The sequence below is a fragment of the Miniopterus schreibersii genome (genome assembly GCF_964146895.1).
Source record: "Miniopterus schreibersii genome assembly, chromosome: 2".
Lineage (NCBI taxonomy): Eukaryota > Metazoa > Chordata > Mammalia > Chiroptera > Miniopteridae > Miniopterus > Miniopterus schreibersii.
The window spans coordinates 78,616,263-78,632,967 of record NC_138102.1 but is presented as its reverse complement, the minus strand read 5'-3'; the positions used below and the strand labels follow the sequence as shown (position 1 = coordinate 78,632,967).

Below are 16,705 nucleotides of genomic sequence, written 5' to 3'. Positions count from 1 at the left end.
AGGGGAGGAAAAGAAGGGAACCCATGGAATTACCAATCAGCCAACTGCAATGTATCCTAATTTGAACAAACCAACTATAAGAGAAAATGTGAACAATAACTAGATATTTAATATTAAAAAGTTATTTTTTAAGTTTTTAGTCATGAAATAGGATTATAATTACACTTAAAGGTGTATTTGTTATAATTACATACTGAAATATTTACAGATAAAATGCTATGATATTTCTGATCTGCTTTACAGTAATTCTGAGTGGAGGTCAGCTTACAGAAGAAGCTGGATGGTGGGCACATAGGGATTCATTATACTATTCTATTTTGTCATATGTTTGAAATATTTCTTAATACAAGTGCTTTAATAAATAAAGTTCTGATTGCCTGAATGTTAAACTAGAAGATAAATCTTATTATGAAATTAATAGTACATATACAAGTTGGGGCAAAAGTAGGTTTACAGTTGTGAGTATGCAAAACAGAGACTATTTTTTTTTTTAAATCCTCACCCTAGGATATTTTTTTCCACTGCTTTTCAGAGAAAGTGGAAGGGAGAGAGAGAGAGAAATGTCAGTGTGAGAGAAACACATCGATTGGTTACCTCCAACACCCGCCCCCAACCAAAGCCCGGGATTGAGCCTCCAACCGAGGTATTAAACCTGCAACCCTTCAGTCCCAGTGAACCGAGGGCTGATGCTCTAACCATTGAGCAAAATCGGGTAGGGCAACAGTCTATTCTTGTATTAATAAGTAATGACTGTATTATTTTCCATATGAACAACTGTAAACCTACTTTTGCCCCACCCTGTATATTGACTACTTATATACAAATATATCTAAATATATAGAGATCACATATTTCCTTTTGAAAATAAGAGATAAGCCCTAGCAGGTTTGGCTCAGAGGTTAGAGTGTCAGCTCTCGGACTGAAGGGTCTTGGGTTCAATTCCATTCAAGGGCATATGCCTTGGTTGCAGGCTCCATCCCCAGCCCCAGTAGGAGTGTGTGCAGGAGGCAACCAAGCAATGAGTCTCTCTCATCAATGTTTTGATGTTTCTCTCTCTCTCTCTCTCTCTCCCTTCCACCCTCTCTGAAAAGCAACGGAAAAAACATTCTCAGGTGAGGATTAAAAAATAGTAAGAGAGCCCGGCTGGGCATGGCTCAGCGGTTGAGCGTCGACCTAGGATCCAGGCGATTGGGGTTCGATTCCTGGTCAGGGCACATGCCCGGGTTGTGGGCTCGATCAATGACTCCTCTCATCATTGATGTTTCTGTCTCTCTCTCTCCTTCTCCTTTCCTCTCTCTGAAATCAATAAAGGTATATTAAAAAAAAAAAAAATAGTAAGAGATAAGAAAAACTTCAGATATATGAAGTGAAAATTGAAAACAATTTAGAAGATCATTGACAAACAACCCATTAATAAGTACACTGAACTAATTTAATATTCCTGAAAGAAGAAAATAACATGATGGTTGAATAGTACCCACATCATGAAGGGAGTTATGATCTTAAGATTTCTGATGACATGGAAATAATTTAACATAATTTAAAAAACCATTTAGGTTTGGTTTTTACCTCTAAAGGTGTCTGCAATATTCCAGCCAGCTGTTTAGCCAGCTGCATGTGGTACTGTGTGCCGGAGCCATAGGTTTCCCTGGTAACTGGGTTAGCTATTCCCATGCTCAGCAAATAGGATTTAAACCTGATGGTCTATAATAAGAGGAGAAAATGCACAAAAAGACAATTCAGAATTAGTCTTTCCACCGCAACATTCGCAATCCTTCCATCATAAATTCAATTCTACTCAATTATTTCTCATAGTTTACTGCATAAATCTAATTATCCTTTTTTCTATTTTGCTATCTCATACTCCCTTTATCTCACAAATCTGGTGTGAGAGGTGATTTAAATAACAACTATATTATGGTTAATGCCAACCAAATGATACAACTGAGAACTTAGCAAAATGGCTGTGACCAGACTGTAGACAAATTTAATGAAACAGAGATGAAACTTATGATGTATAAAATAGACTTAAAATAGACACTCCTTACATATTTCAATATATGTTTTATACATTCCAAGAAAAGCTACTGAAATATCCTATAATCCTAATAGAATTAAGTTTTTATGGTTGACTTTTTTTAGCACTCTCATATGTCCTCAAATCCTAAAAGAAATAAAACACTACATTAAAAAAGCAAGCTACATTAAACCACCAAGACACCACTGCATTATTTGTGTAGTTTCTAATGCCTTAAAAAGCAACCTATTTACCTCATCTTCTGTGATGTCACCTTGCTTGTCTTTAATCTTATTAGCAATTGATTTTGATAACTCCACCATTTCTTTAGCCTGTCAAGAGAACAGTAAAAGACTAAAAAGAAATACTGTACACAAAGTGTCTGCTAACAAAGTATATTTTCAAAACTGTATCATAATTGGTATGAATTTAATAGATATAAATGACATATACCTTGACCATTAGCTTGCTGAGGTCTTCAAAGGCCTGAAATGAGAAATGAGTTTTGTTGGAATCTGTCTAAAGAATTAAAATGTTTTAAAGCAATGAAGCATTCTGTTTTCTTCCCTATGATAAAAATTTATGAAATTTTCTTACAAATGTCAATTTATTTATTTAAATATTTACACAGGTGATAAATCTACCTTATTCTAAGAAGTCAGCTTAGCTAAGAAACCAAAAACTTTCCAAAACAAACTTGCAAAAACAACTTTTCAAATTTTCAAAGAGAAAAGATGATTGAAGAAACAAAAGGTGACTTAAGTAATAGTTCGGAAAATATTATTTACTATTCTTTAACACAAGCAAGAAAACTTGTCACTGGTTTTCCCAGAACCACTTCCTGATGGGAGGCATTGTAAAGCTTTCCTGGCTGAAAACAGCAATATGCAGCTGCAGGAATACTTTGAACACAACAATTTTGGCTTTAATAGTAGGTATGATTTTTTTTTAATCCTCACCCAAGGAGTAAGGATATTTTTTCCATTGATTTCTAGAGAGCACGAAAGGGAGAGAAATAGGAGAGAGAGAAACATCAACGTGAGAGAGAGAGACACTGACTGGTTGCCTCCCACACGCACCCTGACAGAAGGCAGGGTTTGAACCTGTAATCCAGGTACGTGCCCTTGACTGGGAATTGAACCAGAGACCCTTTGGTGCACGGGCCAATGCCCTAACCACTTAACCACATCAGCCAGGGCTAGCAGGTGTGATTTAACTGAAACCATTAATCTCAGCCTCTAAATACTGAACAGATTATACATGTGGTTTTGGATATAATGAATATTTGAAAGAAAAACATTAAAATACCACAAAAACATATCTAAATAAAACCCACCAATTGTTTAATTTACTACAATGAATATCCACTTCAAAGGTCTCTTCAAATTTAATCAGACATATTTATAATAACTTTGTTTCAAATTACCAAAAATATACTTCCAGTGCAGAATACCTCCTGTCTAATTGATGTGCACAGATGTTATTTTTTAAAAACCAATTAAGCAATATAGCATTAATTGAAAATCTTTCGGTTCACATAAAATTTTAATCAATAGGTTCTGATTAGCTCACTCCCATCTTAATTATATGCAGGAAAGTATCCCCCATCTGCAAAAGGACTTTGCTAAAATAAGTGTTGTGTAGGATTCTTATGGCCGACTCACTAAAGCTAATACTGAAAACAAAGGGGAATGTGCACACACCTAACAGGAATTTCCTCAGATAAACAAAAGGCTTAAACACTGGATTCTTATCAGCAACAGCCAGCAGATGCAGGAAACCTTCTGTGGGAAACTGTGGGCACCAGCTCTGAAACAGTCGATTCTAACACTTAAATGGAGGGCAAATCACACATCAACCCAGTATTCAAAAATAAAACACACTAATACTGTACACACTTAGGTTTTTATTTTGAAGATAAAATGTTTAAGGAAAACTAGGAGGATAATACTTTCAAATTTTATATGGTAAATTACTTTATTTACCTTCTTATATTTTCATTTAAAAATGCTAGATAGTGAATTCACACAGAACACATAGATTAGCCCTTATTCCTCATGGTTCACAAAAAATAAATATAAATATTTTATATTTATGGAAGAATTTCCAAATTATTAATAAAATAATTTGAATAATTATAAAATATAAACAAAAGCTTCTTCATTTCTATTTCTATTATTCTAAAATTTGAAATTAGCCAACTATCCAAAAAAAAGGATAGTTGGCTAATGGATATCCAAGAAACTACCTACAATAAAATTTAAAAAATATAAGCAAAAATGCAAAATAGATGCATGTGCTCATTCTATTATTTCATTTTGCAGTTTATAGAACCTTCTATCCCTCTACCATGTCCTTAGTCAAATTTCCATTCCAATTTTGAAAAAAGTGGCATGCACGTTAAAACCAGGAGGTACCCTCTTAAGCTGATTTGTAGCATTATTTCTTATGGACTTTCAGTAATTATTAGCTTCAGTAACTATTAATATATTCTTAAATTTTCAGTTTTAATATTCTTGATTCAGTACCTTTCCATATTCCATTCCCTCTACCTGGATCCTCTTATCCCTACTGGTCATCTGCTAACAGCTACTCAACTTTCAGGTGTTAACTTCCATTACTTCTGCTAATAAGCCTTCCCTGACTCCAATAGAAGAGGGCCACATTATGCGCTCCTATTGCAGCCACTATTTTCTCATAACGTGGCATTTCTCACATTGTAGAGAAAGCCCATTTGCCTCCTGCCTGGCACATCACTACAATATCTAAAGCACCTGATGGAGGGCTCACACAAAGTAGAGAGCAAGAGCAGGGACTATCGGCTGAATAAATCAGTGACCTGCATGAGAGACCTGCTTGTATAGAATACTCTGAGTCATGCAACTCTGTGAAAATTAGATTGAATCAGAGTAACATTTCATAAACTAAGAAAAACAAGATTTTGAATACTAAATCAGTATGGCAGCATTCAGAAAAAGGAACACTAATAATGAAAAATTAATTCACTGCTTGATGCCATTTCTAAAAGTGTGACACAAAAAAGATAACAAAAGTCGCTGAAAAAGAAGAGTGACAGCACCTTCTGGGTGGCAAAGAGAATGTCCATGATGTAGTGTACCACACTTGCCTGCAAATCAAAAGACCTGAGTTCTCATAACCCTAGCTTCAAAACTAGCTCTGAGATAATCACTTCTCTGGTGAGTAAGAACCCTTCTAATGCTAAAGTGCTGGAATTTTATGGGAATAAAGAATTCTGGGAGGATTGTGGCTATGGCTGTATAGGTTTTGAATCTCTCCAATTCCCAACATGAAAAGAGACAGAGCAACTATATTTCAGAACCAAAAACCCAGACAGCATACAGTATAAAACTAGGTGACAAGATATCCACAAAAACTCTAAGATACAATTAGGAGAAGTGATGTCAGAACAATGGCAGGGTGAGAGATACCCTTGACACCTCTCCCTGAAATTTCAACAAGTTAACCAACTATAATTCAACAAAGAATTCCCTACTCAATACAGAGGCACACCTGAGACACCCATGCATTGAAACACCTAAAGGTGGGCAACCTGGAATAAGCAGGGAGACAAGCAGGGAGGAAAGCTCAGATGGACCTCAGACACAGCTCTGCAGCTGGGAGCTCAGGAACTCGCAGTACAGCAGGGAGAGGGGAGGTAACCACAGTAGCAGGTGCTTCCTTCACTCAGGAGAAAGGGAGAGCTGCAGGGGGCCAGTGCAGCAGGGCGAGTGGAATGAACAGTGACAGAAACAACAGATACCTGACAAAGAGCAAGGTTTTGCCACGAGGCTGTCCACTGTTGGGTGGTGGTGTTTCTGACAAAGAAACCACAGAGCCCTGCTGCTCCTTGGACTCCCAAAACTTGCTTCCCATTGCCCTCAGTGTTTGTTGCGTCAAGGAACATTTTATCTGTAAACCAAGAGCTATTGCAGTGGAACTACAGTTTCCCTCTGTGACTGATCTCAGGTTTGGTGCTTGGGTCTGGACCCCATGGAGGTCTGGGGTCTGCAGTCACCATCACACTGAGGGCAAAACAAACCCTGCCCCCAAGCAGCACAGTTGTACTGTCTTAGGGAAGCCATGGAGATCAAGTCTGGGAGATCATGGAGGTAAAAAAATCTTGCAATTCAGCACCATCTACTGGAAAATAATACAAAGACCTCTTCAGAGAAAGCTACTATATAGAAGGGATATTTATGCCTAGACAAAGGAAAGTAGCAAATACTATGAATAACCACGGTAATGAGGATGATCAGAAAGAAAATGAAAAATTCCCAGAAAGCAAGCTGGAACACATGGAAATATGTGATATAAATGACAGAGATTTCAAGATTGCAGTTCTAAAAATACTCAATGAGATATGAGAAAATACAGGCAATTCAGCACACTTAGAAAACAAATCAATGAACAAAACGAGTACTTTATCAAAGAGATTGAAATTTTAAAAAAGAACCAATCAGAAATCCTGGAAATGAAGCATGCAATTAAGGAGATTAGGAAGGAGCTACTGAGCATAGAAAAAGGAGCCAACCAGGTGGAGGAAAGAATTAGTGATATCAAAGATAGGAATCTAGAAATGACTCAGAGGAAAGAAGAGAGATCGGAGCATAAAGAACTCTACAAGAACTATCTGACTCCATTAGAAAAAGAAGTATTAGAATAATAGGCGTTCCAGAAGAAGAGAAGGAGAAGAGGACAGAGGGCCTATTCAAATAAATAATGGATGAGAACTTCACAAACCTATGGAAAGAACTAGTTCCTCAACTCCAAGAAGCAAACAGAACACCTGATTACTTCAATCCAATGAGGCCCTCTCCAAAGCACACTGTATTAGAACTGTCAAAAATTAATGACAAAGAAAAAATTCTCAAAGCAGCCAGGGAAAAGAAAGAAGTGACCCACAAAGGAAAATCCATCAAAATTTCACCCAACTTCTCAGTAGAAACTCTACAAGCTAGAAGAGAGAGGAACCAAACAGTCAAACGTTTGAAAGGCAGAAATTACCAGCCACGAAAAATATATCCAGCAAAATTATCCTTTAAACATGAAGGAGGAGAAATAAAGATGTTCCCAGACATACAGAAGCTGAGAGATTTTATCACCAGAAAACCTACATTGCAGGAAATACTAAAGGGAATTATTCTTACCTGAAACAAAGAACAAAAGGTAACATACAGTAAGATCACCAAAAGACTTGCAGCACAAATAGGGATAATTTATGACAACAATACATAAAAGGGGAGGGGATAAAGGTCTGAACTGGCAAAGGAGAATGAACATCAGATGCACTCAAAAGAAAAAAAAACTATTGTATATACAGTGAAATTTTATTTTTTACAAACCGAATGGTAACCATACACAAAAATCTCCAAACCAAGACACATAGCTTAAAAAGAGAGGACACAGAGAAAAGAAGTATGAAACCCCACCAAACAAAAACAAAAGACAGAAGTACAAAGGAAAAGAACCAATGGAGGCACAGAGCTACCAGAAAACAAAAGATAAAATGGCTACAGGAAATTCTCATACATCAATAATTACCCTAAATGTAAATAGTCTGAATTAACCAATAAAGAGGCACAGAGTAGCAGAGCAGATCAAAAAACAAAACCCAACCATATGCTGCCTACAAGAGACACATCTAAGCTTCAAAGACAAAGGTAGATTAAAAGTAAAAGGGTGGAAAATGATTCTCCAAGCAAATAGCATCCACCAAAAAGCAAGTATACTTCTATCTGAAAAAATAGACATCAAGACAACAAAGATAATAAGAGACAAAGATAGACACTTTATACTGATAAAGGAGACACTACATCAAGAAAACATACCACTTCTTAATATATATGAAGCCAACCAGGGAGCATCGAAATACATAAAGCAATTACAGAACTAAAGGGAGAAATAGATCAAAATACAATCATAGCTGGGGACCTTACTACTCCATTGACAGCTCTAGAAAGATCAACCAAAGAGGAAACCAATAAAGAAATGTTGGCTTTAAATGAAATGCTACACCAAATGGGCATAATTGACATCTACAGAGCCTTTCATCCCAGAACATCAGATTATACATTGTTCTCCAGTGCACCCGGAACATTCTCAAGGACAGACCATAGGTTGGGTCACAGAACTAGCATCAACAAATTCAAGAAGACTGAAATTATATCAAGCATATTCTCTGACCACAATGCCTTGAAATTAGAAATAAATGGCAAAAAGGAAATAAAGAAACCCACAACTACATGGAGATTAAACAACATACTACTAAAAACTGACTGGGTCAAAGATGAAATAAACGATGAAATCAAAAGATATATAGAGACAAATGAGAATGACAATACAATATATTAAAACTTCTAGGATGCAGCAAAAACAGTAATAAGAGGGAAGTTTATATATTATAGGCCTATCTCAAGTAACAAGAGAAATCCCAAGTAAACAACCTAACATTACACTTTAAAGTCCTAGAAAAAGAACAAAAGCAACCCAAAGTCAGCAGAAGAAAGGAAATCATAAAAATTAGAGCAGAACTGAATGAAATAGAGAACAAAAAGACTACAAAAAGTTAATAAATCAAAGAGCTTGTTCTTTGAAAAAATTAATAAAATTCACAAACCCCTGGCTAGGCTCACTAAGAAGATAAGAGAAAAGAACCATATAAACGAAATCAGAAATGAGAGAGGGGAAGTCACCACAGACATCACAGATATGCAAAGGATCATACTAGAATATTATGAAAGACTATATGCCACCAAATTCAATAACCTAGAAGAAATGGTAAGTTTCTAGAAATATAAACTTCTTAGACTAAATCATGAAGAACTGAAAAACCTAAATAGACTGATCATCAGGGAGGAAATTAAAACCATCATCAAAAACCTCCCAAAAAATAAAAGTCCAGGACCAGATGGCTTTACCAGTGAATTCTACCAAACGTTCAAAAAGGTTTAAAATGTATCCTTCTCAAGCTCTTCCAAAAAACTGAAGAGGAGGCAATACTTCCTAACATATTTTATGAGCCCAATATAACCCCCAATACCAAAACCTGGCAAGGATAACACAAAACAAGAAAACTACAGACCAATACCTCTGATGAATACAGATGCAAAAATCCTAAACAAAATACTAGAAAATAGAATACAGCAGTACATCAAAAAAATAATACATCACGATTAAGTGGGGTTCATTTCAGGAGCACAAGCATATGTTTACTTAAACACAGGCAAATCAATCAATGTAATATACCACATTAACAAAATAAAAAATCCATTGCCTTCCTGTATACTAACAACAAAACTTCAGAAAAAGAAAAGAACTCCTTTTGCAATTGCAACCAAAAGAATACCTAAAAATAAGCTTAACAAAGAACATGAAAGACCTATATACTGAAAATTATAAAGCATTATTAAAAGAAATGGAAAAAGACACAACAAAATGGAAAAATATCCCGTGTTCATGGATTGGAAGTATCAACATAGTTAAAATGGCCATATTACCCAAAGCAATATACAGATTTAATGCAATCCCCATCAAAATACCAATGTCATTTTTTTTTTAATATATCTTTATTGGTTTCAGAGAGAGGGAGAGGGAGAGAGAAAGATAGAAACATCAATGACGAGAGAGTCATTGGTTGAGCCCGCAACCCAGGCATGTGCTCTGACCGGGAATTGAACCCCAATCGCCTGGATCCTAGGTCGAAGCTCAACCGCTGAGCCATGCCTGGCTGGGCCCAATGTCATTTTTTAAAGAAATTTACACCTTTTTAACACTGTATGAACGCAGCAGAAGAGTGAGCTCTGTGGAGTGAGAAAAGTTACCCTGAACTAGCTCTTCCTCTAAAAGTTCAGGAAAACTAATTTCACATGAAAATGCACAACTGCAAAGTATCAAGGTCAAATCCTACACAAAATTAAAAGGAAAAAAAATAAGGATCAAAATAATATTACAGGCAATGAAAACATGCCAGAAAGACATGTTCATAGATGAGATTGATATGTAACCTTTTATTTCAAAATGAGCTAAAAGATGTTTAAAAAATGACACAGGCTGTGAAAGGACAATATAAATCAGAAATTAAGTGACAGGATTCAGGAGAAAAATTTTCTATTACTTTCTGAAATAAAGACTACACTAGAAAAAACACAAGAGTGAATAAACACAACAGATATCTTAAAAGAAACAACAGGTGAAAAAAAGAAAAATTTTCTAAATAAAAAAAAAAATGAAAAAAGGGTTTGGAGGTCACAAACAGTGAAAATAGGCAATAAAGCTACAAATACAACTAATAGGACTCTCAGAATAAAAAAAGATCAAAACAGTTATTGAAAATTATAATACAGTCAAAAGATTCCAAGCAGAGGGAAGGCAGAGGGTGGGGGAGTGGGAGGGGAGAGATTAATTAAGAACTTATATGCATATATGCATAACCCATGGAAACAGACAATACTGTGGTGAAGGGGGGGGCAGATGCAGGGTGAAAGGGATCAGTGGGGGGGAAAAGGGCATATCTGTAATACTTTCAATAATAAAATTAATTTTTTAAAAAAGAAAGAAAATTATAATATAGAAAAACTCCCCTGAAATTAACAGTTAAAACTTCTGAAACCAAATACTGAAAGCATATTGGATAACAGCCAAGAATGTGTTACACGTTCTAGTAAATACATAGACACAATCCAGTAAAATTACCAGGCAATTATATATATATCTTTAAATCCTTTGGATATCTAGGAAAAAAAACAAGTGACTTTTAGGGGGTGAAAAAATTAGATGAGCATCATTCTTTAACAGCAACACTTCATGCCAGACAAAAAATTAAAAGTAACATACAGTACTCAAGGAAAGATGATGTGAGTCAAGGATTTTAAATCCACCAAAAACTGACTTTTTCACATATAAGGAATACAAATGCGCCAGAACTCAAGGAATATTGTTCCCATGAACACTTCTTAAAAAAAATCTATTAGAGAATGAACTTCAGACAACCCAAATGAATAGAGAGAGATCAACATAAGGACTGATAGTATTACACAAATAGTTTCTTATAAAACTGAGACTAAATAAGAGCGACAGGGGAAACTGTATATAGTGGCAGAATGATCAGACAGTGTAGATGCAGCACACCTATTTTTAAAACATGGGAAGAATGGGAAGAACATACACACAAAAATTCTTTTTAACTGTTTTAATAAGTACTTGCTAGTGTAGTCCTGAATTTGAATAGGAAGTATCAGTATGACCTCATGAAGCACTTTTATTTAAAAAAAAAAAATCTAGCCTGGCCAGCATAGCTAAGTGGTTGAGCATCGACCTATGAACCAGGAGGTGAGGGTTCGATTCCCGGTCAGGGCACATGCCCGGTTTGCAGGCTCGATCCCCAGTAGGAAGCATGCAGGAGGCAGCTGATCAATGATTCTCTCATCATTGATGTCTCTACTTCTCTCTCCCTCTCCTTTCCTCTCTCTGAAGTCAATAAAAAATATATTTAAAAAAAAAATCTTTCCACTGAAGAGGCCTCAAAATAAAGATCTATCCAATAGAGATGCATATTCTTAACAGGCAGACTGGTTTTGAAATACCATTTCCCACTAAAGACAAGCAGAGCTTCTTAGATATGGTTGATTCCATATCTGGGGCAGGATACGTTCAAGAGGGTCCTGGAACTTTTGTCACACCGGTTTGTAAGTAAGCTATCAAAGTCCACCAGGTCACCTGAAAAGCACTCAGGAGCCAACCTGAAGAGCCTACCACTGGCCAAAGATGGGACAATTTGAGTTTTAAATAGAATAATAATTGCAATTGATTGAAATGTATCAAATATATTAAAATTTATAAATTCATAGTAATACGTAAAAAAAGAAAACCTAGTCAGTCACCTTTGGAGGATAAGGAACCAATTTATTATCCTGATAATAAAGGGGGGGGGAAGGGCATTTATCCTGCCTTTTCTATATGAACTGTATCACTGAGTGGCCAAATAGTAGATGAAGGGAAGCATCTCTTTTAAAAGTATTCTAATTAATAAACGAAAAATATATCACAGATCATCACTATTTGCCACTACCAATGAACCAACAGATTTATGCACTGAACATTAACAGCTGTTGGCATCATAAAAAAAACATGATGTGCCTCCTGATGAACGAACACAAACCTCTACTCTTACCAAAGGGATCAAACATGAATCTGATCAAGCCTATGGATGCACAACTCGTTTTCTTAACTACAGTTCTTTTCCCTTCGTTTGAATTTCCTCATATATGATAAAGTTTCAGAAACATTCTAATGTACATGCTCAGGGTCGTTCTCCTAGTTGATGGGCTGGTTTGATCCATTCCTAACTGTGTCCGTCTCATCCCTGAGTGGTCATCAGCATTAAATTATGTGGAATCTGACCAGGGTTAAGTGCCACAAATAGCATTTTTCCCTCAATTAAGTTAACCAAATGTCCAAAATAATTATATAGAGGACCATGAATTCATTAGGGATATCCGCTAATAAATTCCATCTAGATTTTAAAATTTACACACAATCCATGACATTTTCTAACATCACCAAAAACAAATTTGCATTGCTTTTTCATTCCTTTTTGGGAAAAGTTTTTAAAACACATTTTGGCTAAATTTTGCCAGCCTGAAGTGGACCTGTTAATGAAATAAGATACTGTGCAGCTTCAGGCAAACTAAATATATTCCAATATGCAGAATGGAATTAGTCACAGTTGAATCCAAAAGAATAAACACAAATGGCTAAAAAAGACAGCTGAACGGAACTTGTATAAGAGTTACCTCAGAAATATTTTTGTCAGTTTCTTTTCTTTTTTCTTCCAGTTTCCTTTCGATACCTACTATTCCAACAGCCCTTATTCTTCCTGGCTGAAAAACAAAAGTAGAAAATAAAACATAAAAAATAGGAAGGACGCAATCTTTTGTAACCCACCACACTGTGTTTTCAATGACGGGAAAGGACCCACAAAGAACCAAAGAAAAACAGCATACAATTACATCTAGTTTCCTTTCAAAACATTTGTCAGCTTCTTGCCATACATGATGATCTTCAAATTATTATAAAGAAGCACTGAATATATGATAAATGGCATATTTACTCTTGATTTCAGATATAAATTAAATTTCCTAGCCATTTTTGTTCTTTGGCCACTTATTATGCACTCATCAGATATTTAACAGGGTCTCAAATGTACAAAAAATTGGAGTTAAAATTTTGGTACTTGATAGTTATTACACAAACTACTTTTACACATTTGAGCATCTGTCCACAGTTGGTGGTTAATTTAGACTGGCCTGGAAAATGTCCTCCAGTGGTATTTATTGTCTGTTCTCTAAGATGCCACACTGATTATGAACAACAGGATGAAGTGAGTGGAATCTAACTTCTACCATCCCAGGAATTACTCCGGTAAGTAGTCATTTATTTTTACTAAGTGTCTACTGTCTATAGAGCATTAAATTAGGTTCTGTGAAAATAAATTTTTAATCAAATATTATTTTATTTCTAGAAAGTTCTATAATCACAGATATCTTCTCCTTAATGAAGATGCAAGTACAGAGCTGAAAACACTAAACTAAGAAACAGTTTTAAAAATACCTGGGATCCTCTATTTGTTTGGAATGACTGGGAAACTGGCATATTCTCCCATCTTCTCTGTGTCATTTCCTCTGATAAACGCCTATAAAACTGTTATACACATAGATACACTTTAAATGAGTCAGGTTGTGGCATCCTCATAGAATTCATTACTTAACATTTCTTTAGTTGAAAGGTCTAGTCAATCATTTCAACAAGCCTAACATTCTCAGAGACATCAAAGAAAATCAAAGGAAGTTCTTTTCTTGGATCAACTTCAGAAAGAACAAAGCAAAAAAGAAGGAACTGACTTTCTATATTAAGTGAGCTATTTTCAACAAAGAGATGAGTGACAATGAAATACATAGACTTACTTTAAACAATTCTGCCTATGTGGATTGTTTTCAACCTATAGTGAAACGGATGCAGTGCCAAGAAAAATATACAACCATTATCTATGAAGAAAGCAAAGAATAATTTGTCTAGATAAAATGCGTAGTAAGAAATTGGGGCCAAAACATGCCTCTGCTCACAAAAAAATGAACTATATTTTTCACCTACAGTGAAACTGACTTCAGTTAGTGATTTATATATGCTTAGTGCCTATTGTATGAAGAGCACTGGGTGTGAAGCTGTAGAAAAAGAACAAAAATAATTTATGACACCTATGGGGAGATAAACACACACTTATAAATGTCTAAAAATACTTATACAGCAACTTATTAATCAGAACATATAAACTATATTCTAAAACTCAAATGTAAGAACAAAGAGCTAACAATAGACAGGACACTAATGAAAAATAGAAACGAGGTGTGGACTTATCCTTATGAAATGTTAAAAGATTATTAATGTGGAGAAACTGAAATTCTCTTAATTCTGAAACTACAGGGATTATGACAATGTGGTGTTAATATAGTATGGTATTGGCACAGGAACAGAATAGCTGAGAAATGGGAAGGCACCAGTGCTTATATGTAAAAAAGACGCACTTAAGTGATTAGATTTGTTCCAGTTAATAAAGATAGGCTGTCTTTAACCACACTACATATACCACTAAAAACTTTACTAGTAGCCTAATGGCATGACTTAGCCTCCAGTCTTTCCTTGTGACCACGCACTCTTGCTTCCCATTCCCACTGTCACCTAAACTTCACATTCTCTACTGATAAGATACAAGATATCAAAAATGTTATTGTAAACATGTGGTGAAACCTGGTACAATGCCTTCATCATATTAACAATACGGAAACAATACTGCCTTCATCATATTAACAATACGGAAACAATACTGCCTTCCATCATATTAACAAACAACAAAAATATATGCAAGTACACATTTCTGGTCCAATTTTATTCATATAAAGACTTACCTCAATCTGGCCATGTTCTTTGAAGGACAGTTTAATGTAGGAGTTCTTACTATTCTGGAATGGACCAAGCTCTTTGTTAGGAGGAGCTGGGTGAAGGTGAACCACTATTTTAGCACTAAAGAAAAAGCAAATGTAATGTAAATTGGCTTTTAAAAATCACTATTTCAGGCCTGGGGGGGGGTGCAGGATAGAAGGGGTCAATAGGGAAAAAAGGACACATCTGTAATACTTTCAACATAAATTTTAAAAAATAATAAATAGTATTTAAAAATAAAATAAAAATCACTAATTCTATTTTCATAACTTTTAATATATTTCAGGTCACTTTTAAAATTCATGTAGAAACAAAGAATATCCTGAAAGGAATCCTTTTAAAATTTGTATTAATTCAGTATAAAGAACCTTTCAAAAATATCTCTACTTAAAACTTGCAAGCTATGTACGAAAAAGTTCAAGTTACTAGGTCTATAGATTAAATAAAATATGAGTTTAAGGAAATAAGTTCAAAATAAATTTGCAAAATTTGGGGTGGTTTAGGGTTTTGGTTTATGATTAGGGTTTTCCATTTACAGAGTCATCCCCAGAGGTTACCACAGGGCTTATAATTTCTGTCAAAACATACTACCTTACTCATCTGAAAACAAAATGTGAAAACTAATCTGTGTAATCCTTCCCAGAGGCTGTGCTCACAGCCAGTCCTTTCAACAGACTGGCCTGTGGGTAAATCTCTCCTACTGATATGCCAACAGCAATCAAGGCTCAACTACAACAGGAGGGTGTATACAGCCTACCTGGGTAGGGGGACACAACTGCAATGCCAAGCTCAGGTGAACAGGGAGGCTATGCCACTGGACCCTACAGTACACTCTACCAAGCCCGGGAGACATAGCAACTCTACAAACACACACAAGGAGGCTACCAAAATGAAGACACAAAGAAACATGTCCCAAATGAAAGAACAGAACAATACTCCAGAAAAAGAACTAAACAAAATGGAGACAAGCAATCTGCTAGATGCAGAGTTCAAAACACTGGTTATAAGGATGCTCAATAAACTTAGAGGAAGAGTATTTGAACTCAGAGAGAACTTCAACAACATAAAAAAGGACATGGAAATCATAAAAAAAGAACCAGTCAGAAATGAAGGATACAGTAACTGAAATGAAGAATAATTTACAGGAACTCAACAGTAGAGTAGATGATGTTGAGAATCAAAACAGTAATTTGGAATAAAAGGAAGCAAAAAACACCCAATCAGAACAGAAAAAAAGAATCCAAAAAAATGAAGACAGTGTAAGGAGCCTCTGGGACAACTTCAAGCATACAAACATTTGCATCATGGGGGTACCAGAACGAGAGAGAGCAAGAAATTGAAAACCTATGTGAAAATATGATAGAAAAATTCCCTACCCTGGTGAAGGAAATAGACATACAACTCCAGGAAGCACAAAGAGTCCCAAACAAGAGGAACCCAAAGAGGCCCACCACAAGACACATAATAATTAAAATGCAAAAGGTTAAAGACAAAGAGAGAATCTTAAAAGCATCAAGAGAAAAGTAGTTAGTTACCTCCAAAGGAGCTACCATAAGACTGTCAGCTGATTTCTCAACAGAAACTTCGCAGGCCATAAGGGAGTGGCAAGAAATATTCAAGGTGATGAAAAGCAAGAACCTACAACCAAGATTACCCTACCCTACAAAGCTATTA

At 35.6% G+C, this 16,705-nt stretch overlaps 1 protein-coding gene across 3 annotated transcripts in view; it reads right to left on the bottom strand.

The window, feature by feature from the left end:
- Positions 1–16,705, bottom strand: part of VPS36 (vacuolar protein sorting 36 homolog) — a 46,882-nt gene that overhangs the window by 9,953 nt on the left and 20,224 nt on the right. For 2 of the 3 annotated variants that reach the window (XM_081131017.1, XM_081131018.1), the window contains exons 4-9: positions 14,998–15,112; positions 13,646–13,735; positions 12,829–12,915; positions 2,471–2,503; positions 2,272–2,349; positions 1,570–1,704 (exon numbers count right to left, since the gene is read on the bottom strand). In XM_081131017.1, the coding sequence (XP_080987143.1) occupies positions 1,570–1,704; positions 2,272–2,349; positions 2,471–2,503; positions 12,829–12,915; positions 13,646–13,735; positions 14,998–15,112 (538 nt within the window). The remainder of the gene's footprint in view (positions 1–1,569; positions 1,705–2,271; positions 2,350–2,470; positions 2,504–12,828; positions 12,916–13,645; positions 13,736–14,997; positions 15,113–16,705) is intronic. The other variant, XM_081131019.1, reaches the window with a different exon arrangement.